A 27005-nucleotide genomic window follows, 5' to 3' on the forward strand; every position below is an offset into this window, starting at 1 on the left:
ACTGAGAGGTAAGATTTGTAAGGCATTTTAAATGGAATGATAAATACCATCCATACATCTCTTGATATCCTGTTTGTATTTTTGCAGTATTTTTTGGCTAATCTGTGATTAGTTTCGCAGGGGGTGCTTCAGCATTGCCATTCTGTTGTTTTGGACCTGTTTTTCCATACATATGTCTTTCTGTAATCCTGGGATTTGAAGTAATGAACATGTGCACGTTATCTGTTATGTTAAGAGGTGCTTTTCAAGACTGTCCACAGTCGAGAATAAATCAATCAGCTACTAGGAACAAGCATAAATGAGCCGAATGGCCTCTTCTTATTCGTAATTTTCCTATGTTCATCTGTAAATCTGTCTTATAATTGAATATATAGAGGAACGAGGACACTATCTTTAGGATGACTCCGGCTTTCAGGGAAAATCAATGACAAGAGCCACAATTGAGAGGGTTGTCTGTTGCTAATCTGTAAAAAGAAAAAAAAGAATGTCCTTTTCTAATATTACATTACAGTAAAACAATACACATCTGTAGGGTTTTTTTCACATGAAATAACTGTATGACGAGTTCAATGTTAACACAGTGGAGTCGACTGGTCCATTCAGTTTATGAGCGCTTCTCAGAGTTTCCATACTGTTTATAATATAGTATCATTATTTAAATAATGTGGAAAACCAATATTCCCACATAGAAAACACACGTAGTTAGTACTTTTTCCTTTGTTATTGGTATTATAATAATAATAAAAAAAAGAAAATACACATTTCATAGATAAATATATTACACTTAAGAATATCATATTACTTTCAAATGTAAGGGCATTTAAATTAAGGCAAAAAAATTAATATAAACTGCTCAGAAAAAAAACAAAAAACATTTCAAGAGCTTCAATAAATTAAATTAATATTTTGAAACAGCAGTTCGTTATGTTGCAGCCTTTGTAAAATGTGGAATATTTTAGAATTGGAAGGAAGAAGTTATTCCCAAAAGGCAGTGTGCAGGACGTTTCGTTTGGGAAGCAGGTCCCTTTATGTGGTGACTAAATTAACCTAACTGCTGTGAAGTTGTGTTGGGATTGTTACTGTACACCTGGGTTCCCATTCCTACATTTGGTACTGGACATCTGGGTTCCCATTCCTACATTTGGTACTGGACATCTGGGTTCCTATTCCTACATTTCTATGTAGCTGCTGAGATGCAGCTTCAGGGTACGGACATTTTTGGTATCCGCGGAAACTTTTCTTTACATTTTTCGGTGTTCTCAGTGTTCTCACTCCGTTGACGTCACCAGAATGGAACTCTATTTCTTTGCAGTTTTGATGAGTTTTGACACAATAATCAAACTGTTTATGGTCTGCTTTCATAGCGTTCTGTCCACACAGTCAGAAAGAACATCTTGTTTGTTTACATTCTCAGAGTTGCTCCCTACCCTTCTTGACACCCGCTGTCAGTACATCACTCTGTGAACACGATCGTCACTCTGCTTAGTGCTCTACTCTTCTACTCTCAGCAGTAGGAGGTTATAAGTGTTTGAAAAGCTTGATGAGGGTAAACACACTCAAAATACAGTAAACTGCACCATGAACCATCAAATGTGTATAGAGCCAGGTTCTGGTAGTTTATAAAAATGAAAAAACACACCACAGTTTATTATTCCTGAGTACAATCTTCATTTTTTGTTATTTATAATAATTGAATCCATTTCGTGTGTGGTGTCTTTTATTACGAGAGAGATCATTTCGCACAATTTGTGCAGACAGTACCCAAACTGCACTAAGAGACACCCAGCACAGCACGTATTAATATTGAAGCTTGCACAAGTCTTCCTATAGAGTAAACCATGCTCCCAATTCATATCTACAAGAACATTACTTAAACGTCTTGCTACTAAAGTATAAGAGGCACTCAACAAAACTGCTATAAATATTCAGGGTGGAGCAGGGCAGTGTGGAGCTGATTTTGTGTTTTTCAGAGCTGTTTTTAGCTCCACGCATCACAGCATCCTTGTAGCAATACTGTAGCTCACTGTCAAAATAAATCAAGCAGCCCGGAGGAAATACAAAAGCAGGGAGGAGCAGAGCAACTGAACAGAGCCCTCAGGTGAAGCCTAAACAGTGTGCTGTATTTAAAATGTGTCCATCTTTCCAAACAGCCTGCCTTCACTTGAAAGAGAACTAGACAAGTGTTCCACCTCACTTCATATGACACCATGACATCATCTTTACACGCGCTATGGAAAACTTCCAGCAATTATGATAGCACTATATAGCACATGTTCAAGTACTGCAGTTATTCCACAAATGAGGACAACCCCAAATTAAACAGCTGAATTCAGTGAATAACTTTCATTAGATCAAGCTCTGCATTGGATTCATTTAGCAGAATAATTGAATTAGAATGAATGCAAGATTCCAAAATAAGATCTGGAAAGAATGCGCTGTATACAATGCAACAACTGAACACTGACGCATTTCAAATGTCTAGTTTTCTATATTTCAGAAGCCTTAACTTCTGAAGCCCCCTATTTTAAGCCCTCTGGTTTATATGCACACTCTGAATGTGTGTAAGGGCTTACAAGACATTTTGAATCTAGAACTGAAGAAACAGTTCATTCCCTTCATATAAACCCACTCGGTTAGTAAACGGCGGAACGGGTTGTTGTCTCGTTGTACCCTGATCACAAGCTGTGCAAGCTCATGGAGTTCTTGTATGGTAATTCAAGGACAGAAATGACTTTTATTAAACTACTATCCCTGAATAACCCACTCAGACAGCCAGGCTCACCTGTGCTAAAACAGCAGGTTGCATTTCTTTATTCATATTTCATATACACGCTCCACGGGGCAGATTTAAAACCATGAGGACAGCATTCCAAATCCTGATCCTGTCATTTCTTTTCCTGTTAAATCATCCTCTCCTTTCTATAAGCCATGCACTCTTCAGAACTGCCGCTCTTTGTGGATTTTAAGTCTAGTGTCTATTAGAAATCTATTTGCTTGGTTGCCTTTTGATTTCTTTATGTACTGGTTAGTTGCAGATTACAATTGCGAATAAAAGCACATGTTAGAATGTAATCGTACTTATATGCAAGACTGTTTACAAGTCTAAATACAGAATATAGTAGATGCGGTACTGCGGTATTATAGTGAAACAGTTGGAAAGATGACATTGTCCTACACATAGTAGGAGTATAATACAGCAAAAAGAACTACTGTATATATAATACAACAGGATACAGCTTCACAGAGGTTTTTTTTTTAAACAATCTAAATACAGATATTGAAACTCTGGATATCGTCTAATCATATTTGGAACCACTGCAGAATGGTGTCAGTGTGTGCATTCTACAATCTGATTTGCAGGTTTGTGTCGAAACCTGCTGAATAATGTTACGTTAGCATATTGAATTGCATACCGCTTTGTAGTTTTCCGTATAACAAAAGCTTGACTTCAAATTAAAAAAAAAGTGATATTTCAAAATCTAACATGAAATACTGTACAACTATTATGGCTTCTGGTAGAGTTTTGCAATATTATTTTGCAGTTTGTTTGATTACATGATGTTAAATATAAGATAGAACAGTTTTCACAAGATCAGTTCAAATAAAGTCTGAACAAACAAATAGCTTCTTTAATGGTTTACTTTTCTAAAAATACTGTCCATGCAGGTGAATTTGACTCCCTTATTGGCCTACCTGATTTACTTAAATACAGTTTACACATTTCTGCATGTTGCTCTTTTGCAGAGGGATACAGGACTGCACTGCAATATGTGTGTTGAACGTAGCTGTTGCAGTTTGTGCAGCTGATACATATTTTTATGGTGGTTTATTAAGGACAGGTTTTTTATTTAATTATTATTAAATAATTACAGTAGAGTTTTGCAATATTATTTTGTAGTTTGTTTGATTACATGAATTCACATTAAATAAAAGATCTAAATTATTTTCATATTTTTTTTGATTTTTTATTATTCTCTATCGATGTTGTTTGAGTTTGAAAGTTGCACAGTGACTTAAAGATACACGTAGCTAATAGTGAGTTTCAATTTATGAATTACTTTTCTTTTTCATTAAATATTTCTAGTGATTGATGAGTATCTTATTGAATCCTGATTCTCCTTGGATATAGAGCTGTCTGCTGTTTCTATCTATCTATCTATGTAGATATTCACACATTACTTAAGTACATAAATCCTGACCAGTGCAAGTTAAAAAAAAAAAAAAGAGACTCAGCAAGATACACTGAAGTACAACAACAATCAATATTGAGTGTAATGAAAAAACTTGAACCTCCATTATTCATTTGCATTTAGATTTGGAGAGAATGAATTGTGGCTTGAGCTTGAAATAGCTCTGCTGTTCTTCACAGCGCCCCGACCCCCAGGGGAGCCCAGTGCAGTCTATAAATATCTGAGCGTGAACAGTCAATTCTGATGGAATCGGAGTTCACTCTACCTGAAACACTATTTTTAGAACATCCACAAGGAGCTGGGACTATTTTTAGACCCACATTGTCACCATATTGATTTTGCAGCAGCTGTACAATATTGCTGGCCTAACAGAGCAGAAGGTTTAAAAAAAATACATTATTTATTATCTACCGATATCTACACTAGTCCCTGTTTGAAAAAAAAAAATAAAAATACACACTCACACACAAAATTAGAACAATTATTTGCCATCTGAGCACATGTTATCTGCACCTTTAACTAGGGTCTGATTAACATGCCATGTAAACATAAGGATGATGTGATTTATTCCAGAATATTAGGTACAATATTTGTCTAATAAGTGACGTCACTAGACTTGTTATAGTGTTAGTGTATAGTCAGTGTTATAAAACGATATGCATGTATAGTAGACCCTGATATTGCCGTCTGATATTTCTTTGTATCAGAAGAAAATGACTTAACATAAAAATGAGCTATATGATTGAATTATTGTTATCATACTGTACATTTAAAAAATATATAGTGTAGGGTGCTGTGTTAGATACAAGAGGATTCTCACCCACTCAGAGTGCATTATCAGTTTGTATCATACAGCCCACTGTAGCCTATATTATATTCTATATAAACCACACAGGCCATATAGAGAACAGTGCTCTACGTATTTAGAGACTGTTCTAATGTGTTACAAAAGCTGTTTTTGCTTGATTTCGAACACAGTTTTTGCAGACACAAGTGGAGACTCCCCCCCACCCCCCACTCCCATTGCTTTATTTATTGCAGTGAATTGTAGGGCACTGTTTCCTTGGGTAAGTGTTTTAAATATATAGTACACAGTGAACTTTGAAGGAGTGCTAGCAAAGACTTGTTCCATTTTCTTACCATTTCTTGTGTGCTGTACAAACTGAACTGGGGTCATTTGGAAACAAACCACTATTACTTATATTACTTCCTGTGCTGTTGCTGCATTGATCTTATTGTATTTCGACCTTTGGAGTAAATCTGACCTATAGCACAGGATGTGTGTGGCTACCAGGAAGCAACTGCAGCTTTTAATGTGTTTATGTTGAAAATCTGCATAAAGAATAAATAAGCAAAAAAAAGCAAGCAAGCCCTTTGGTAATGTTGCCAGGGCTAGAAAAGTCAAAGCAAATGGATTGGTTCAGCAACTAGGTCTTCTTATTGACCTTTCAATAATACGCATGTAGAATCCCAGTGGTGTCAGAAAGTTTTAAGACAGTTTAGGGAGACTTTGTTTTTTTGTAATTTTGGTGCATCTTGAAGGACAGTCTGGGAGTCTGATGGTGTCTGTTTCTAAACAGTTATTTGACTGCCCCCCTCCCCTACAGAATCCTGCCTCTCTAACCCATCCTCTCTTTTCCCTTGTGCAGTTTTGATGTTGAGAATGGCCTGTCGGTGGGACGGAGCCCCCTGGACCCCCAGGCTAGTCCAGGGTCTGGCCTCATACTGCAAGCCAACTTCCCCCACAGCCAGCGGCGGGAGTCCTTCCTGTACCGGTCAGACAGCGACTTTGACCTGTCCCCCAAAGCCATGTCCAGGAACTCGTCCACCACCAGTGAGCTGTGAGTACATATCCACACTATACATCTACCGCCACACCTCTACAGGGAAACAAATTGACCTCTTCACATCTGAACCTCTCCACAACTACAAAATGTAACATGCCCACATGTAAACAACTTCACATCTCCACATCTACCTGCACTACATCTACACATCTAAACACCTCTACAACTACACATGTGTACTTATTCACAGATTCACATGTCAAAAACTACACATCTGCCTACTCAACTAAACATCCAGGAACCATTTCAACTGTACATCACATCTCTACATCTCCACATCTCCCTCCCAAAGACCTAACCTCACAACCACACACCTACATCCACTGTTTCTCAATTCTTATCACTTAGCACTTTCCAAACATTTTATACTGCAAAGTTTCTGCTACTGCAGGATGTTTGACCATTTCAAAGGCAGAAGATGATTTGCATCCATTTGCAAAAGTCAGCTATGTAGGTTATATATGTGCAGTTTTGAAAGAAACACATGTTAATATAATATATATATATATATATATATATATATATATATATATATATATATATACACCTGGTAATTCATTCATACATGCACATCTACAAAACGCCCCATGTGCCCAACACTCTACATTTATGGAATTATTTAATTGGCTGTGAATCTTTAAAATATTTTGAATACTACTTTTTTTTTAAATTTGTGATTTGGTATTGTGTTTCAGACATGGAGAAGACATGATTGTAACCCCATTTGCACAAGTAAGTTACTGTATTATTACCCATCATCCACGATAATAAAACTTTGTACATGATATTAGTTTTTTTATTATTATGTACATAAACAACTTGGCTCCTGGTGTTTCCATTTGTATAGTGTGTGTTTATTTATTATTTTACCTCATTTTAAACACACCCACATCTTGTTACTCAGGCGACTGGGGTGCGTTCAATAGCAGAGCGCCCTCTTGTGGAGCCCCGTAACATATGTTAGCAGTTATCTGTCATGATCAGTTTTAAAAAGCTAAAATGACAACAAAAATATTACTTATCACACATGTGTTGGTCATACAAATCCACATTTGAAAAAAACTATTTGCAGACACTGCACTGATAATGCAGGTCAGCCATTTTGAACCTCCAGCAAGGCAGCTCTGAGCTTGAATCGCTACTGTTAGGTAATGCTCTCGGCATGCAGGTCATTCCCTGGTGAGCTCAAAACTCAAGTAGGGTGTCCTCCAGGGGGCAGTAGCTTGCTTACAAATGTAGAGCTCCTGGGTGTGAAATGGTAATTGGCTTGGGGATCAGAGGACGGACGCACACTAACCTTTAGCTCCCTTTCAAATCGAAGACGACCACCACTGCATTAGGTGTGGGATATTTCTGCCCTTGGGGTAGGTATTGCTGAGCTCTGTACATCAGAGCTGCTGATAGGCCTCTTCCTGGGATGATGTACTCGATCCTGCCCAACGAGGGAATAAAACCATCACACAAAGGAAGCTTTTCCTCTTTTTCCCTCTCAAGATGGTACGGTAAGACTTTTGTGTTGAGCTGAGCGTATTGATAGAAAAATGCTTCTCGAGTCGACTCAAATCGGTTGTATTTCCCTTGCATTCGTGCTGAAAGCAGACGTGCCACTTTCCTGGAATCAACAACTTGAAAAAGACTGAGTCTCTATTGCCTTTCTGTCTTTCAGCGGCCTCCCCGCTTGTGTGGTAGGCCACTCTTTATATCTGTCTGTCGTGTGCGAGCGACTGCCTGTGCAGTCATCTGCAAATGATTGCACCGTGTAACAAATTATTATTTTTTTGGTTCCTGGTGTTATTTCCTAATTGCTTATGCCTCAAAAGTATAGAAAATGGCTATTATTTCCCACAAACTTTGCTTTTGTGACCAGGACAGTGATATTTAGAAATTTACCTATTTTCCAGAACATTCCAGATAGATTCAGTGCTGAGTAAACTTGGAGTAACTTCCAGAACTTTCTAGAACTTTTCAGTAATATAAATAGTAGTATAAATACAGGGGCCTTAAGCCCACCAGTTCAGTTTAGTTCCATAGATACATATCTGCATTTTTCTGAGATGGCATCAAGAGGCTGCAAGCATCCGGCAGACGCATTTTGCTATGTCTGCGGCCAATTTATCAAGACAAGAGCGAAAAAGTACTCCGTGGAAGCATCTGCTAAAATGTGTGAGGCCTACAAGGCATATTTCGGCATGCCTGTCAGGGATCAGGACAAACCCTGGGCACCTCATTTCACCTGCGAGCACTCCAAAAAAACTCTGGAAGGTAAGATGGACAATTGTTGCTCGGAATTTTATGTTATACAATTTGTTAAAATTTTTAAAATTGGAAAAGTTTTTAATTTTAAAATGTTTTACAATTTTCAATGTTACTGAAAAAATATATCATATATGAAAAATGTTGCGAGAATCTCTTACACATTAGTCATGGGTGAAATAAATATATTTTTGTAGGATGGTACAGAGGGGAAAAGAGAGCCATGAAGTTCGCTATCCCAAGAATTTGGCGGGAACCCACTGACCACTCAAGCAACTGCTACTTCTGCATGGTGGACCCTTCCAAACGTCGGACTGGCAAGAATGCACCTGCTATCACATATCCGGACCTTCCTTCATCCATTGCCCCGGTGCCAGACTGCCATGAGCTCCCCGTACCCACTCCTCCGAAGAGAGAGCAGCCGTCTTTAGAAGAGAGCAGCAAGTCAGAGAGCGAGGAAGACGTTGTAGATCTAGATGACAATTTCAGAGGTGGAACTGAGGAAAGAAACCCATACTACCCCAACCAAAAAGATCTCAACGACTTGATTAGAGTTCTTGGTCTCACCAAGTCCAATGCCGAGCTTTTGACGTCTAGGCTCAAGCAATGGAACTTGTTGGATGAAAGTGTGCAAGTCGCAGATCAGAGGAAGCTTCACCAACCTTTTTCCAGCTTCTTCACCCGTCAAGATGGGCTCTGCTTCTGCCACAATGTGACCAGTCTGTTCGAGGCAATCGGAATCGCCTGTAACCAGAATGAGTGACGCCTCTTCATTGACAGCTCATCCAGGAGCCTCAAAGCCATGCTGCTCCATAATGGTAACAAGTACCCGTCTCTTCCCCTGGCTCACTCGGTGCACCTCAAAGAGGATTACAACAGCATCAAGACCTTGCTGGACGCCTTGAAGTATGATGAGTACGGCTGGGAGGTCATAGGAGACTTCAAAATGGTGGCATTCCTGATGGGTCTCCAAGGCGGTTTTACCAAGTTTCCCTGCTATCTTTGCCTTTGGGACAGCAGGGACACCAAGGCGCACTACCACAGGCGGGACTGGCCACAGCGGACCGAGTTCTCTGTGGGGAGGAACAACGTCAAGTGGGAGCCACTGGTGGACCCCCGGAAGGTGCTGATGCCACCACTGCACATCAAATTGGGCCTTATGAAACAATTTGTCAGAGCTCTAGATAAGGAGTCGGCAGCCTTCAAGTACCTTCAAGACTTCTTCCCTAAGCTGTCTGAGGCAAAGGTCAAAGCCGGTGTCTTCGTCGGATCACAGATAAAGAAGATCCTGGAGTGCAATGAATTCCCCAAGAAGCTCACTAGTAAGGAGAAAGCGGCTTGGAACAGCTTTGTCGCAGTGGTTCAGGGCTTCCTGGGCAATCACAAGGCCGAAAACTATGTGGAGCTGGTTGAGACTCTGGTGAAGAACTACGGCACAATGGGCTGTAGGATGTCCCTCAAAGTCCATATCCTTGATGCTCATCTTGATAAATTCAAGGAGAACATGGGAGCGTACTCGGAGGAGCAAGGCGAGCGCTTCCACCAGGATATACTGGGCTTTGAACGTCGCTACCAAGGACAGTATAACGAGAATATGATGGGAGACTACATTTGGGGGGCTGATTCGTGAAAGTGATTTACAGTATAATCGTAAATCTCGAAAAACTACTCACTTCTAAATCTTTTGTAGTCATTTTTGTATTACTTTAGTATAAATACATGTTAATTTGGATTCATATGTTGTTTTTTTCTGACTATGTGAACGAAAAGACACAAATTCGCCCGTTTTGTCATTGGAAATAGGTAAATTTCAAAATATCACTGTCCTGGTCACAAAAGCAAAGTTTGTGGGGGGAATAATAGCCATTTTCTATACTTTTGAGGCATAAGCAATTAGGAAATAACACTTACTACCCAGGAACAAAAATTGTGTTACATAGTTGTCTATTCTTCCTGAAAGTACACAGTTCCTCCATGGGGCTAGGCTTTGCTGTACTCTTGCTGTCAAGTGACTCTTCCAGACGCACTCTGCTCCTCGGGTCTAGGCCTTGCTGCATCCCCGCTGTCGAGTAGACCCTGAAGGCTGCGTAGGCCTGCTCACCTTGGTGAGTCGGGCCTTGTAAACAAACAGTTTCTCCCTTTGGAGAGTGACAAACACTCTCCCTTTACTATCTTTCTGCCACGGTTTGCTGTCTGCTTCAACTCGCCCACGACAGCTTCGGCCTTGTCCCTGCCTACTCGATGGGCTGGTAAAAACAAAACAAAATCAGTTACCCACGTTGCTGTGGTAACTGTTATATTTACCTGCACAGCTTGCTGTGGAGTGTGTGTGTATTTGTTTCATTACTGCCTTACAGTTAGAAATAAGTAAAAAATACACTTGATTCTTCCACAGAAACCCAGCTCTGCTATGTCCCGGACTGCAAGCTTGTTTCAGTCCACCAACTTGCCACACTTTGTCACCTTCCTGGCATGGTGAATGTGTTTCTCCCATAGCTCAATGGCTGTGTGTATAAGCCTGTATGTTTTCCTATTACTGCCTTTGCAGTTAGAATAAAAAAAAAAAGCAGTACACTTATTCCTGCCTAACACGTCGCAGCTCCTTGAGCCTGTGCTCCACTCTGGCATACGTTATGCACTGCCACGTTGTGTAAGTGCACGTGGTCCAGAACAAGGTTATCACTGTTCTGCACCATGGTGCAGCACTGTGCACTCCCCTGTACTGCTCCCCTGATTGCCTACTGCTGTCACTCGAGTCTGTGTATCCACCCCTGTGTATGCTATGTGCTACCCCGGGTTGTGTTGACTTCATGCGGTTAAGGCTAGGTGTCTCTCAGTGCTTTTTACGCCCTCGGTTTTTAGATGCTCCATGCCTCGGTGCTTAGTGCCACAGCATGTCAATAGCACCTGCACTCGGTGTCCCCGATGCTTCTGTGCACCAGTAGTGTATTCTACCTCACTCATTATCCTCAGTGTGTCTGCACCCTTGGTGTCTGAGTGCTTTAATACACCTCTGAGCCATACGTGGCCTTGTGAGCCCCTGGCCAGGCAGCAGTTTCGACCCTTGCTGTGGTCCAAGGTCAGCCGATAACGCCGACCCCAGAGCTGACCCTGTCTGCACTGGTGATTGCCCCGGATGTTACAGAACCAGATTTCAGCATTGCTGAGGAGGACCATAATGCGATTCTATTGCGGCCTCATGGGAAGGTGGCTCCTTCCTTTAAAAGCAGCCCCTACCTCCCCTGACCATTACTTTGGACCAGCGGTTGAGGAATTGCTGCAGTGCTCCTACCGAGAACACAAGGCATCTTGGCAGGTAGAGAACGAGACCTTGGCGTCTACTGTACTTGCCAGGCTGTCTGACTGGACGAATGGTTTATCACACTGGACCGAAAGAATGCGGATTCTATGTTCCGATTCGTCCAGCATGCAGAAAGTGCTTCATCTTACAGGGGAGCGTCCTGTGTTTTCCGTGCTGTGATTCGGCCTCTCCTTAGTCCCCCTGCACGTTTTCAAAGTGCATGGATGCCATCCTAGCTTCCTTGTGGCTGCAAGTGATCAGGGTGATGAATTACCTGGACGACTGGTTGATCTGAACCAGTCGCAGGAAGGAGCAGTGGCCCACCCTGGTTGGGTCTCACCCCAAACGATGCCAGAGCCAATTAATACCGGTGTAAAATACAGTCTACTTGAGTCTCCGGCTGGATTCCCTTACGATGCAAGCCTGTCTGTTGGACGACAAAGCAGCTGCCATTCGCAACTGTCCAGCCCTGTTCAACAAGGGTTCACAGTACAATTGGTGTTGTGTTAAAAACTATCGGGTCTGATGGCCGTGGCTTCATTACCCACATAACTAGGGTTACTCCACATGCGCACGATCCCTTACTCTTGGCTATTACCTCTGCTAAGCGGGTCAGTGAGCTGCAGGCGCTGTCTGTGCACAGCTCCTGCAGGTGTATTTGGGAGGATGGTAGCAGGGTGTTTCTGCGCACCAACCCTGCTTTCCTCCTCAAGGTGATCACAGTTCCACATTAACCAGTCTGTGGAACTGGAGTTTTTTCACCTGCCTCCGTTTGCTTCAAAGGAGGATAAGAGATTGAATTTCCTCTGCCCAGTGCGGGCATTGAGATGCTACATACATAGGACAAGAGCTCTGCGTCAATCTGACCAGCTCTTCGTCTGTCATGGGACACGGAGCCTAGGACAGCCCCTCTCTAATCAATGTCTGTCACATTGGATTGTGATTGTGATGGTGCTGGCTTGCCCCCACCAGGTACGGTAGCCACACACTCCACTAGAGGGTTAGCTAAATCTTTTCAAAGGTGCCTTGATGTCCAATATTCATTCTGCAGCTAGCTGGGCTATGCCGCATACTTTCTCCCTGTTCTACCGCCTTAATGTGGTAGACCCTGCCTTGCCTTCTGTAGGCACAAGGTTCCTTGAGGGTGTAAGTTCTCACCGTTAACCTCTGGGCCAGACAGTGTTCTGCATCCCTCATATGCTGCCGTTCTTTGTCCATCGCGACGGCTTTGGTATACATTATCCCATACCTAATGTAGTGGTGGTCATCTTCGAATTGAAAGGGAACATAGGTTACTTACCGTAACCCTGGTTCCCTGAAAAAGAAGACGACCACCACCTGCGAGGTCGCTTCGGTCGCCCTCACGGGTTTGATAGAAAAAGAGGAAGAGCTTCCTTTGGGTGACAGTTTTATTCCTTCGGTGGGCGGGACCGAGTGCATCATCCCAGGAAGGGATCTATCAGCAGCTCTGGTATAAAGAGCTCAGCAACACCTACCCAAAGGGAAGAAATATCCCATACCTAATGGAGTGGTGGTTGTCTTCTCTTTCAAGGAACCACGGTTACGGTGAGTAATCTAACATTCTCCTGTGATAAGTGGACTTTCTAAATTGGGGGTGAAAACACAGAGTAAAACAATTGGACTAAAAAATAAATAATTAAACACTATGAGGACACGGTGAGAGAAACCTCAAAAGAAGTTATAGTCATCACTTTCAACTTAAGCTTTTACATTCGGATCCGAAAGAGCGCTCCTTTAATTACATCCTTCCAAACAGCCAGTCTCGAGATGATGTCAAGAGAAAGGCCAGCTTAAAAGTAACTGCTTCTAAAAGCATCAAACGTAGCCCTATTTCTTACATGCCGTTTGTTTTCTGTAGTTAATCCAACACAAATTTTTGCTTCTCTATAGAGATTTAGAGATGACTTTCCTTGAGATTTAGAGATAACGTTAGTCTTCAAAATAACGTGCTCCTTAGCATAGAGCATCAAATTCAAACACCGCCCAAATCACAGTACTAAAAGCTACCCTTATCAAAAATGGACCGTTTAAAAATATCCCACCATGTCAGACAACAGAATCATGCTTCCACTAGTGCTGTGTGTCAATAGCAAAGGCTGTGTGATTTCAAGCCCTGCCTGCTGTTGTGTTGGCACAGTTCTCTGTCCTCAGCAGTAGCTTTATGGGGTCATTTCCATTCGAACCAAGCACTATCTGAGCTTACTCTTGTATCCGAGAGAAAAATAGAGAGAGAGCGAGAGAGAGAGAGACAGAGAGAGACAGAAAGAGAGACAGAGACTCTCAATCCTGACCTGAATACACCCTGCCTGTATGACTGCATGCCTTCACTTCAGTCCTGGGCCTCACAAGTGAGACTGACAGCACTGCCCAATTGTGTGTTGTTGTGTTTGTTTGTGATGTGCCAAGTGCAACCAGTCATAGATGTAAGCTCTGCGGAGCTAATGTATTAGCGTTCTGAGATAGCCGAACCCAATAGCTATGGGGCTTTCTGTCATTCGGTTTATTAGGTCAGGGATTAAAGTATTTATGGAACAAAAATACATCATTGTTATTTATGTAACACACTGATCATCAGTTGTGATGAAACTTGGTAAGAACATTCAATGGCACAAGCTTTAGGACAGCGTGACACTTCTGACTTTTCGATGACTAATGAAGGCACGAGCAAGTGGGTAGACCACTGCAACTGCATGGATAGTGCTGAACTCCATGTGACGCTTTAAAAAGATTTAAAACAGCCTCTCTTTTCAACACTGACACTACAGCATACATTTCAGAACTTATAATTCCTAATAAACCTTTCGGAAAGAGGTGTAATATACTGTGGCACATGTTGGATATAACCTTGCAGTGTATTAACTAGGTTTGACACCCAGTGTACATTGAACAGTATTGGGGTAATGGACTTTGTGTTTGTTTCGCTAGTGTAGTTATTCCTTTGGCTAAGGACAGTTCTATATCAATTCCTCTCTCAGGTGCTGGCCAGCTTGCGAACAGTTCGGAGTAACTTTGCAATCCTGACCCACCTACAGGAGCGTGTGACCAACAAGTAAGTCCCCTGTTCAAGATCTTCCTGCTGTGAAAGGAAATTAACATGAGAGGTGAACCAGGAGAATATAGACTCTTCACGAGGAGAAAGCACTGGAATTCCAAACATAATTTTGTGGTAGCTGAGAAGTATCCTGGAATAATTTGATAACCGCAATTTCATTTTCTTTAGATGATGGTTGTATTAATCAGAGGTTGTGGGATGTGCAGTTTTGCCCCTTGTAGAGTTCAATGTATCCTACTGGTTTAAAACTCTGCTCAGTAACTGTCTTTGTTTAATGACTGCAGGAGATCATCGGGCAGCAATCCCCCGTCCAAAGCAACTCTCCCAGGTGAGTGTATGAGCAACTGTGGCAAAGTGCCCCACCCCTGTGTGTATTTTTGTGTTCTATGTTGTATGTAAGATGTTTATGTTGTGTGTGTGTGTGTGTGTATGTTGGTGTGAGTGTGAGTTATGTAGCACAGGTGATGTAAAATGTATAATTGTATTTACACACAAGAATGGCACAATTACTTCATGTGGAGATTAAAAGGGGTATTTGTTTGGAAGCACAGGAAGTGCACAAATTAGTTCACGTGCAGATGTTCCAAGATTCCAATTGAATGATCGATTAGCAATCGAGTCTCAGCACAGCTGCATACAAGATGCAGTGTTTCACTCACTCGGAGTTGGGTGCTCAGTGAGTAGAGAACGGGAGAGAGAAGGAGAGTATAATTAATTAAAATAACACTGTGTAACATTGTTCCTGGGTAGTAAGTGTTATTTCCTAATTGCTTATGCCTCAAAAGTATAGAAAATGGCTATTATTTCCCACAAACTTTGCTTTTGTGACCAGGACAGTGATATTTCAAAATATCACTATTTCCAATGGGAAAATGGGCAAATGTGTGTCTTTTCGTTCACATAAAGTCAGAAAAAAACAACATATGAATCCAAATTAAGATGTATTTATACTAAAGTAATACAAACATGACTACAAAAGATTTAGAAGTGAGTAGTTTTTCGAGATTTACGATTATACTGTAAATCACTTTCATGAATCAGCCCCCAAATGTAATCGCCCATCATGTTCTTGTTATACTGTCCTTGGTAGCGGCGTTCAAAGTCCAGTATATCCTGGTGGAAGCGCTCGCCTTGCTCCTCCGAGTATGCTCCCATGTTCTCCTTGAATTTATCAAGATGAGCATCAAGGATATGGAGTTTGAGGGACATCCTACAGCCCATTATGCCATAGTTCTTCACCAGAGTCTCAACCAGCTCCACATAATTTTTGGCCTTGTGATTGCCCAGGAAGCCCCGAACCACTGCGACAAAGCTATTCCAAGCCGCTTTCTCCTTACTAGTGAGCTTCTTGGGGAATTCATTGCACTCCAGAATCTTCTTTATCTGTGGTCCGACGAAGACACTGGCTTTGACCTTTGCCTCAGACAGCTCAGGGAAGAAGTCTTGAAGGTACTTGAAGGCTGCCGACTTCTTATCTAGAGCTCTGACAAATTGTTTCATAAGGCCCAATTTGATGTGCAGTGGTGGCATCAGCACCTTCCGGGGGTCCACCAGTGGCTCCCACTTGACGTTGTTCCTCCCCACAGAGAACTCGGTCCGCTGTGGCCAGTCCAGCCTGTGGTAGTGCGCCTTGGTGTCCCTGCTGTCCCAAAAGCAAAGATAGCAGGGAAACTTGGTAAAACCACCTTGGAGACCCATCAGGAATGCCACCATTTTGAAGTCTCCTATGACCTCCCAGCCGTACTCATCATACTTCAAGGCGTCCAGCAAGGTCTTGATGCTGTTGTAATCCTCTTTGAGGTGCACCGAGTGAGCCAGGGGAAGAGACGGGTACTTGTTACCATTATGGAGCAGCATGGCTTTGAGGCTCCTGGATGAGCTGTCAATGAAGAGGCGTCACTCATTCTGGTTACAGGCGATTCCGATTGCCTCGAACAGACTGGTCACATTGTGGCAGAAGCAGAGCCCATCTTGACGGGTGAAGAAGCTGGAAAAAAGTTGGTGACGCTTCCTCTGATCTGCGACTTGCACACTTTCATCCAACAAGTTCCATTGCTTGAGCCTAGACGTCAAAAGCTCGGCATTGGACTTGGTGAGACCAAGATCTCTAATCAAGTCATTGAGGTCTTTTTGGTTGGGGTAGTATGGGTTTCTTTCCTCAGCTCCACCTCTGAAATTGTCATCTGGATCTACAACGTCTTCCTCACTCTCTGACTTGTTGCTTTCTTCTAAAGACGTCTGCTCTCTCTCCGGAGGAGTGGGTACGGGGAGCTCATGGCAGTCTGGCACCAGGGCAATGGATGAAGGAAGGTCCGGATACGTGATAGCAGGTGCATTCCGACGTTTGGAAGGGTCCACCATGCAGAAGTAGCAGTTGCTTGAGTGGTCAGTGGGTTCCCGCCAAATTCTTGGGATAGCGAACTTCATGGCTCTCTTTTCCCCTCTGTACCATCCTACAAAAATACATTTATTTCACCCATGACTAATATGTAAGAGATTCTCGCAACATGAAAACTTGTGTTTTGGAAAATTCAGGCTAACCCGAGAGCACTTGAGTGCACTCGAGTTGGCTTGACTGGAAACGAGGCATAGGATATTTGTTTTGCACACTCAAGGAGTGTTAGCCATTATTTCAATGCAGAATTTGAGGATTTGTAATGCTGAATATACTGTACACATATAGAAGGAAATTCCAAAAATATTTTTAATTGATAATTGAACTCAGATTCAATGAGCAAAGCATTAACCTGTTAGTATGTACAACTGACTGATTAAAAAGTAAGGAGTTTCAAATATCATTTAAAATATCTTTTTTGTTTTAAATATACATGTGTGGTATTATTTCAACATGTTCTGTTGCTCCCATATTGAGTTTATATTATGTTTCATTAAGCCTTACCTGGCTTTAAGCAGCTTTGAGCTTGTCTGAAGTATCCCATCATACAGTACCTATCGGGGCTGATCAGTTCCTAATGCCACTCAAACCAAGTCAATATATGACTTTTCACCTACTCTGCTGTGCTTTATAACTGTGCAGATAGGTGCATGGTACTCTTAGGTACACGCTGCTGTGTGAGAATGCTCTTCATCCTATGGCTTCATATATAAGCCCTGTCTCTGAGTATGAGCTGAGATAAGTTAATATATAACTGGGGACCCTGAATTCTTTTAATATTTTATATATATATATATATATATATATATATATATATATATATATATATATATATATATATGCATTTCTATATACCACTAACACATTCAAGGATTTTCAATGGATTTCTGAGAGCGTTATAAGTGTCCTACCATTACATTAGCACCACTATAGACCAAGGAGGGGCTGACAGGTTTCACTGTTCTGTGGTTTGACTGTAATAAGAAGGTTGCGAGTTCCAACAATTAGGCTTTTCCAGACAAACTTAAAGTCAGATAGAGGCTGATTCAGAAAAAAAATCGTAAGTACTCAAGCAAGATAACCAAGAACCACTCAGAACGATTGCATAAAATAGGGAGGGAAACACAATTAAAAAGAGAAATGAAGCCAATGTTCTGATCATTTAACAATCCTACCTTTAACCCAAGAAGAGGGGCTGTCGTCCTAGCCCTCCCGATCCCAGCTGCACTCCATGACACTTTTCTGCTCAAACCCTGGGCTCTCTGTATGAGATCCTGCTGAAGCTATCCTCCCTGCACATCCTCCTATGAGGATATTAAGCATCCTGTTGACGTCAGACAGGCCATTCATAAAAAATATCAGTTGGTGTCTTCAGCAGAGCCTGCCAAACGTCTGCCTACTCACTGCAACAGCTTGTCTCGGTCACAGCGTTTCTGTCACCTCCAGCATATACAGCACAGGCCTTGGACAAAGTATTGGAAACACCTGCCAGAACTGGCAATAAGGTGTAGGGCAAGCATAGGGAGCCAGCATGACACTAATTCGATGTCTACAAGATCTTAAAATTGGATCGTTTTTTGAGCCTTGTGCGGCTTTGGCTAGGGAAGCATCTGTCAGTCAAATACTTACATCAGAATCACTCTGACTGACATAGACTCGCAGCAGGGAGATGCAGCTTTTCTATAAGGTAATATGCTCAGTTGACCCGATCTCAACTCAACATATTTTTTGTCCGCTGGCATTTTACCATTTACCAAAGATAGAACAATAAGATGTACTGGAATGTTCTCAAATTTTGCATTTTGAGAGTGGTTTCATGGTTTTTAGTATATTACAGAAAGTATGCTAGGGATTCCATTACAAACTGCTTAGTAATGTAACACAAAAGTATGTGCTACATATCAAATGTGTCTCTATCTGACTGCTGCTGCAGGGCAGTGACCCGCCTAAAAATCCATTCATTATTCACTGGATCCCAGTGGCTTTTTGGTTTTTTTTTGGTTTGTTTTACTTGTAAAAAGAGATTGCTCTTTAAATTTCGTTTCCCCATTGTTTTACAGAACGATCAAAAAAGCAGATGTTTTATACAAATACAGTGACACTAACAATCATACCAACAGTCGATCTTTGTTTCAGTGACCACTAAAATGTAACTGTACAATTTAAATTACATTTTAGCAGGAGAAAAACAGGTTTTAGATATATACTGTACAAATCTATACCATAATTAATCACTGATGTGTTAATGAGGTCAATTAAATATACTCCATTCCAAATGCCATGTCAGATTTTCCATCAACTATTTTAGATATAAGAAAAAGCAGTGTTTTAAATTATTACTATTATGAGTAAAATCGTAGACAATCACATTCCATCTGTCTTAAAAAATATTTCAGGAAAAAATTTATCATAGGTTTTTTTTTTTTTTTTTTTTTTTTGGCTGAATGTAAAACAACAGATCCCAGTTTCCATGACGACACAAAATGGCCACCCTTGTAACACAATATCTTGTATTAGTTTAAGAGCAATCAATTTCATTGCATTTAGAGCCTTCGTGGATTCATTTTCTGAGGATTGTGAAGGTTATAAAAGGGCCAACCGACCTCCTCCTTAGCATAAAAGAAGTGATAAGGAGATTTATCAGCCCACCTGCTGGATTGTGTCTGCTGAATTGAGGGTTTATGGGATAAGCACTACAGGTTTTGACTATGAATGTGCGCACTAAGAAAGCATGAAGCTTAAACCCTGAGTGTGTTGATTGTAAAGCAAGGGGAGGAAATGAAAGAATCAAAGTTGGAGGAAGCGTCTCTCAGACAGGAATAACAGCTCCATGTCGGACCAAGGGATACCTGGCTACAGCTATGGGGGTCCAGTGTGGGGGTTCAGGGGGCCAGCCAGCTCCTGAACCCAGCTACTCTTTGTCCCTCCAGAGGAGACCTGTCAGAAACTGGCGATCGAGACACTGGAAGAACTGGACTGGTGTCTGGACCAGCTGGAGACTCTGCAGACCCGTCATTCTGTCGGTGAGATGGCCTCCAATAAGGTAAGCAGAGGTGGTTCAAACTATGAGCTATACAATAGACACCTTGGTTATAGGGAACACACTAAAGCTGTGGTCAGTCAGAACTGACTGTTCCCACTAACCTTCAAATTAGATCGTATTGAATTACATGCCACTTCCATATACTTCACGAAAACTGACAAAAATGTTGACCTTTCAAAATCTAACATGAAAATACTGTACTACTATTATGGATTCCGGTAGACTTTTGACTTATCATTTAGTAGTTTCTTTGATTACATGATGTGAAATAAAAGATCTAAATTATGTTATTATTATTATTATTATTATTATTATTATTATTATTATTATTATTATTAGTATGTCTCAATCCTAACATTTTTGCCATAGCTGTTGGTCTCAGATCAGTTTTAGATAGAACAGTTTTCACAAGATCGGTTCAAGTAAGGTCTGAACAGACAAACTGCTTCTGTAATGGTTTGCCTTTCCAAAAACACTGTGCGTACAGGTGAATTTATCTCCCTTATTGGCCTACTTGATTTACTTAAATAGATATTTCTGCATGTTGCTCTTTTGCAGAGGGATACAGGACTGCACTGCAATATGTGTGTTGAACGTAGCTGTTGCAGTTTGTGCAGCTGATACATATTTTTATGGTGGTTTATTAAGGACAGGTTTTTTATTTAATTATTATTAATTTCATACTTTTCATATTTGTTTTCATTTATTTTATTGCTCTGGTCTTTTTCTGACTTATATTTTGTTTCAAGGAAGATCTACAAACATTATGTCACCAAAAAAAATGTTGATTGTTTTGTGCAGCACCCTCAAGAATCTAACTCAAGAAACTAAGGGGAAATTTAACATCAGGTGTTACAGGGATCTGGCCCCAGGTATTACTGGCCCAATTTAAATTGTCCGCAAACTAATTAACATCACATCTAATAAACTCATATATTGTTGCTGCGTTTGTAATTTGATACAACCAAAATTCAAATTTAAAAAAAAATTCAAAATTAAACTACAGTAAGTGCTGGTAACTTACCATTCCATTTAATTTCGTTGGAAGTCTTGAGCTGTGTGAACGTGACTAAGTATCGAATTATCACTTTATGGATGTGTCTGTTTACCTCGAACCCACTGCAGAAACACATTAATGAACTCGCCTCCGACCCGTTTTAAACGTGAACTCATCTGCGCGAGACCACCTGCTTCAAGCCGATTCTGAGCTACTGTGCAATGCACATTTTAACTTCAATTGGTAATACTTAATAGGCCTGCAAGGACTTGAGAGCGGCCCCACAATTGACCCCCCGACTAGAATGCTGCTGGAATACTACTCGGTTTGTATAATCATCATTTCTTCAATGTGTTTATTACCTAATGACATGTGCCCTCGTCACCAGTGGAAAACTATCTCAGCTAGAGGGAGGGATTTTGGGAGCACAGTCCAGTGGTCATTGTTACACTGGAATTTATTTTTAAAACATACAACATAACAAACCTAGGAAGTATTTGCAAGCTAATGATTGGTTATGCTCAGAAACACTTGGATTTTTTAACTGATATATTAGTTAAGCTGAAAGGTTCGATTCTGCTACATTCTGTCATTCACAGACCTCCTATAACCCTTTAATTTATGAAGTTCAATGAAACACAATGAGAACAGCCATACCTCGATCAGTGTGGTGGAGGCATCAATGAAGACATTCACCAAAATGTTTCCTTGATAATTGACTTCTCTGTAGTCTTGACTAGGAAAGCACTTACTATCATACCTCGATCCTTGTTCATCTGTTTTGAATGTTCCAATGTGTATTTATTTTTCAGTGGCCTGTTTGTAGCAGTGAAAATAACAGCTTTGCCAAGCTCTGAAGTCAGAGCTCTCTCTGCACGTGCAATGCTAAGCTCAAATAAATTACTTAATTAAATCCATTATCAGAAGGAAGATTCTGTGTGTTGCAAAACAGAAAACACAACGGTTGTTCATGGGTAACTCAAAAATAATCAATCCTAGTGTCTTTCCTCACTCATTGATTATTTATGTTACACGTTTTAGAACCATTATGTAACCTCTCTGAATCACACAGTATACCTGCCAGGGTATTCCCTTTACATTACAAACTAACCTCAGATACACAAGCTAAACATTATGTATAGCTTTAGAAGTCCTTTCTTTTCTGAAAATGTCAGTATGTAACTGTTTTTAAAAAGGCTTTGTAAAATGTTCACTTGGTTTTGCAATAAAATTTTCCCATGTCCACCGCCCACCTTACTCACATACACCTCAGTCAATGAAAGTGTTAATCCTGCAATGGCTCCCTTGGTCCTCGCAGTCAGTGTAGCCTCTGTCTTACCCCTTTAAGCAACCAATCCCGTTACCTCATTCCAACCTGCTTCTGTTGCCGACAGCTGTTTATTGGTAGAGCCGCACTGTAGAGTGTGAGAGTGCGGGGGGGGGGGTTTGGGTGAACATTTCTGTTTACACATGAATAAAAAGCAGAGGATGACGAGCAGTCATGTATTCCCGTTGTGTCTGTCCTAGTGAACATTCAGTCCTACCTCGCCTCCTCAATGGTCCTTCTCCCTTGCCGAGCCGTGCTCTAACAGCTGCACAGCTGCCATGCATTCTAGGGCACATTGTCTTTGGATAAATACAAGTGCTGTGCTGGGCTCTAGTGTTTGGTGGAAATTGAGTACTTTTCTCACCTTCACTTTCCATCGCAAGCTATGGAGTTGTTTTTGGTTTATTGTACTACTGGTTAAGCTGCCATGCCCGAAGTTATCTATTTGCTATCTATGTCTTGGAATTACATTAAGGTAAGTGACAGTGTATCCCATAATTTTTTTAATACTTTTAAAAAAATATATAAATACTGTTGCATATGTTTGAGGTGTTTCACTGCAGTGTGTTTAATGTTTTTGTAAGAATGTTTACAAAGCCGGTCAAATGTATTCAAGCACAAAAAACAAACTTATTTTATTCTATTTTATTATTGATACCAATGGTTAAAAAGTTTTGCATTACCCTATAGAATAAACTAATTTTGCTTTGTAAAGTTGAATGTTATGTATTCAATTATATACCACTTTGCAGTTTTCCATATAAACTGACAAAAAATAAATAAATTGGCATTTCTTTGTAGTTTCTTTGATTACACAAAGGCAAATAAAATATCTAAATTATGGTCATAGATATGGTCATAATTATACATGTCTCAATTCTAAAATTCTAGGAGATTCAAAACTTTTAGACATAGCTGTATTTATTTTGTCAAACATGTATGCATTTTGTTTCACTATTAATACAAATAATAATAATTCCAATACTTAGAAATACTACTACTACTGCTACTACTACTACTACTAATAATAATAGTAATAATAATAATAATAATATATAATAATAATAATAATAATAATAATAATAGTTATCAATACAATGTTTGAGATTTGCAGCACTTTATGTATGGTGCACACCATACTTTTCAGTAATACTAATCGTATTAGTATGGAAGCACCTGCCAACCAAGCTCTTGTTTTTTTGTGACTGGCACGGATGTGTAGTGGGACATGCAGCTTGCACACAATTTTGATTGTTTCTGTTAGATACTTTTTAAAATCTGCTATAAGGATAGCAATGATATAATTAAAATGGATTCCTAGGTCAAGTTCTTCTTTTATGAAGATCTTGAAATATTTCTCATGCTATAATTAATCAATCAATCGCTGCTAAACCATAACTGAATGGTGCCTTTTGCAACTGCAATAATTAAAGAAGTTCCTATGTGAAGCATGTTGCAGTTCTAAAGGTAGTATTAAAGTTCCTATTTGAAATGTGTTGCAGTTTTAAAGGTAGTATTAAAGTTCCTATGTGAAGCGTGTTACAGTTTTAAAGGTAGTATTAAAGTTCCTATGTGATGTGTTGCAGTTTTAAAGGTAGTATTAAAGAAGTTCCTATGTTGTTGCAGTTTTAAAGGTAATATTAAAGTTCCTATGTGGGGTGTTGCAGTTTTAAAGGTAGTATAAAAGTTCCTATGTGAAGAGTTAAGGTCATTCAAAATGATCTAGACAAGATTCAGAACTGGGCAGACACATGGCAAATGACTTTTAATAGAGAAAAGTGTAAGGTACTGCACGCAGGAAATAAAAATGTACATTATAAATATCATATGGGAGATACTGAAATTGGAGAAGGAATCTATGAAAAAGACTTAAGAGTTTTTGTTGACTCAGAAATGTCTTCATCTAGACAATATGGGGAAGCTATAAAAAAGGCTAACAAGATGCTCAGATACATTGTGAAAAGTGTTGAATTTAAATCAAGGGAAGTAATGTTAAAACTGTACAATGCACTAGTAAGACCTCATCTTGAATATTGTGTTCAGTTCTGGTCACCTCGCTATAAAAAAGTTATTGCTGCTCTAGAAAGAGTGCAAAGAAGAGCGACCAGAATTATTCCGGGATAATTCTGGTCGCTCTTCTTTGCACTCTTTCTAGAGCAGCAATATCTTTTTTATAGCAAGGTGACCAGAACTGAACACAATATTCAAGATGAGGTCTTACTAGTGCATTGTACAGTTTTAACATTACTTCCCTTGATTTAAATTCAACACTTTTCACAATGTATCCGAGCATCTTGTTAGCTTTTTTTATAGCTTCCCCACATTGTCTAGATGAAGACATTTCTGAGTCAACAAAAACTCCTAGGTCTTTTTCATAGATTCCTTCTCCAATTTCAATATCTCCCATATGATATTTATAATGTACATTTTTATTTCCTGCGTGCAGTACCTTACACTTTTCTCTATTAAATGTCATTTGCCATGTGTCTGCCCAGTTCTGAATCTTGTCTAGATCATTTTGAATGACCTTTGCTGCTGCAACAGTGTTTGCCACTCCTCCTATTTTTGTGTCGTCTGCAAATTTAACAAGTTTGCTTACTATACCAGAATCTAAATCATTAATGTAGATTAGGAATAGCAGAGGACCTAATACTGATCCCTGTGGTACACCGCTGGTTACCACACTCCATTCTGAGGTTTTTCCTCTAATCAGTACTTTCTGTTTTCTACATGTTAACCACTCCCTAATCCATGTACATGTGTTTCCTTGAATCCCAACTGCGTTCAGTTTGAGAATTAATCTTTTGTGCGGGACTTTGTCAAAAGCTTTCTGGAAATCTAAATAAACCATGTCATATGCTTTGCAATTATCCATTATCGATGTTGCATCCTCAAAAAAATCAAGCAAGTTAGTTAGGCACGATCTCCCTTTCCTAAAACCATGTTGACTGTCTCCCAGTACCCTGTTACCATATAGGTAATTTTCCATTTTGGATCTTATTATAGTTTCCATAAGTTTGCATATAATAGAAGTCAGGCTTACTGGTCTGTAGTTACCTGGTTCAGTTTTGTTTCCCTTTTTGTGGATCGGTATTACGTTTGCAATTTTCCAGTCTGTCGGTACCACCCCTGTGTCAAGAGACTGCTGCATGATCTTGGTTAGCAGTTTGTAAATTACTTCTTTCATTTCTTTGAGTACTACTGAGAGGATCTCATCCGGCCCAGGGGATTTGTTTATTTTAAGAGCTCCTAGTTCCTTTAACACTTCTGCCTCAGTTATGCTAAAGTTATTTAAAACTGGATAGGAACTGGATGACATGTGGGGCATGTTGTCAGTATCTTCCTTTGTAAAAACTTGTGAAAAGTAATCATTTAACATATTTGCTATTTTTTTTTCTTCATCTACTATTTTGCCATTTGTATCTCTTAAACATTTAATCTCCTCTTTGAATGTTCTCTTGCTGTTGTAATATTGGAAAAACATTTTGGAATTGGTTTTAGCTCCCTTAGCAATGCTTATTTCTATTTCTCTCTTGGCCTTTCTAACTTCCTTTTTGACTTGCGTTTGCAGTTCTGTGTACTCTTTCTGCGTACTTTCTTTTTGGTCCTTTTTTAATGCTCTGTAAAGTGCCTTTTTTCGCAGAATATTTTTTTTAATTGATCTATTAAACCATTTTGGCAATTTAGTTTTACATTTAGATTTGTCTACTTTAGGGATATAATTGTTTTGCGCCTTATGTTCTTATGTTGCAGTTTTAAAGGTAGTATTAAAGTTCCTATGTGAAGTGTGTTGCAGTTGTAAAGGTAGTTTTAAAGAAGTTCCTATGTTGCAGTTTTAAATGTAGTATTAAAGTTTCTATGTTGCAGTTTTAAATGTAGTATTAAAGTTCCTATGTTGCAGTTTTAAAGGTAGTATTAAAGAAGTGCCTGTGTGAAGCGTGTTGCAATTTTAAAGGTTGTTCTCATGTTGTTTTGGGTCCCTTGTAAGTGGATGTGTTGTTCTGTTTTTCAGTTTAAAAGGATGCTGAATCGAGAGCTGACACACCTATCAGAAACCAGCCGGTCTGGGAACCAGGTCTCCGAGTTCATATCAAATACATTTTTAGGTAAGTGAAACCTTTCTGAAACAAAATTAGTTAATTTTCTAGGATGAGGCAAGCCTTTGGCCGTAGCTGTACAGTTCACATGGTCTTGTGTGGTAGAGGAGTCTCCACTCCTGCCCACTGAGTGTACAGGGCAACACCACAACCATACACTACAACTACAGATCACCCTTTATTTTAAACCAGTACTTTCAGTGGATTCAGAAATACAAGGTAAATAACTTATTCCTTATAGCACTGTTTCTCTACCTTTAAAACATGAATTCAGTTTAGAAATACAAAATAATCCAATCAGCACAACACATAAACACACACACACACACACACACACACACACACACACACCACTATAAAAGAGTAATCAGCCGTTTTAAGACTTGACTGGACCCAAGTGCCCCAGTTTCTTGGTGTGCAATGGAAGAGGCTATAATCAAACCTATTAGAATTCAAGATCTCCCATTTGCTGGCCTTAAAAA

General features: G+C 40.0%; 1 protein-coding gene across 1 annotated transcript in view; it reads left to right on the forward strand.

The window, feature by feature from the left end:
- Window positions 1-27005, forward strand: part of LOC121300555 (cAMP-specific 3',5'-cyclic phosphodiesterase 4D-like) — a 93511-nt gene that overhangs the window by 33639 nt on the left and 32867 nt on the right. Inside the window, exons 2-7 of the mRNA XM_041229126.1 lie at window positions 5840-6031; window positions 6733-6769; window positions 14588-14661; window positions 14949-14992; window positions 19990-20102; window positions 26439-26532. Of these exons, the coding sequence (XP_041085060.1) occupies window positions 5840-6031; window positions 6733-6769; window positions 14588-14661; window positions 14949-14992; window positions 19990-20102; window positions 26439-26532 (554 nt within the window). The remainder of the gene's footprint in view (window positions 1-5839; window positions 6032-6732; window positions 6770-14587; window positions 14662-14948; window positions 14993-19989; window positions 20103-26438; window positions 26533-27005) is intronic.

Source organism: Polyodon spathula, chromosome 26 (genome assembly GCF_017654505.1).
Source record: "Polyodon spathula isolate WHYD16114869_AA chromosome 26, ASM1765450v1, whole genome shotgun sequence".
In the NCBI taxonomy this organism is placed as follows: domain Eukaryota; kingdom Metazoa; phylum Chordata; class Actinopteri; order Acipenseriformes; family Polyodontidae; genus Polyodon; species Polyodon spathula.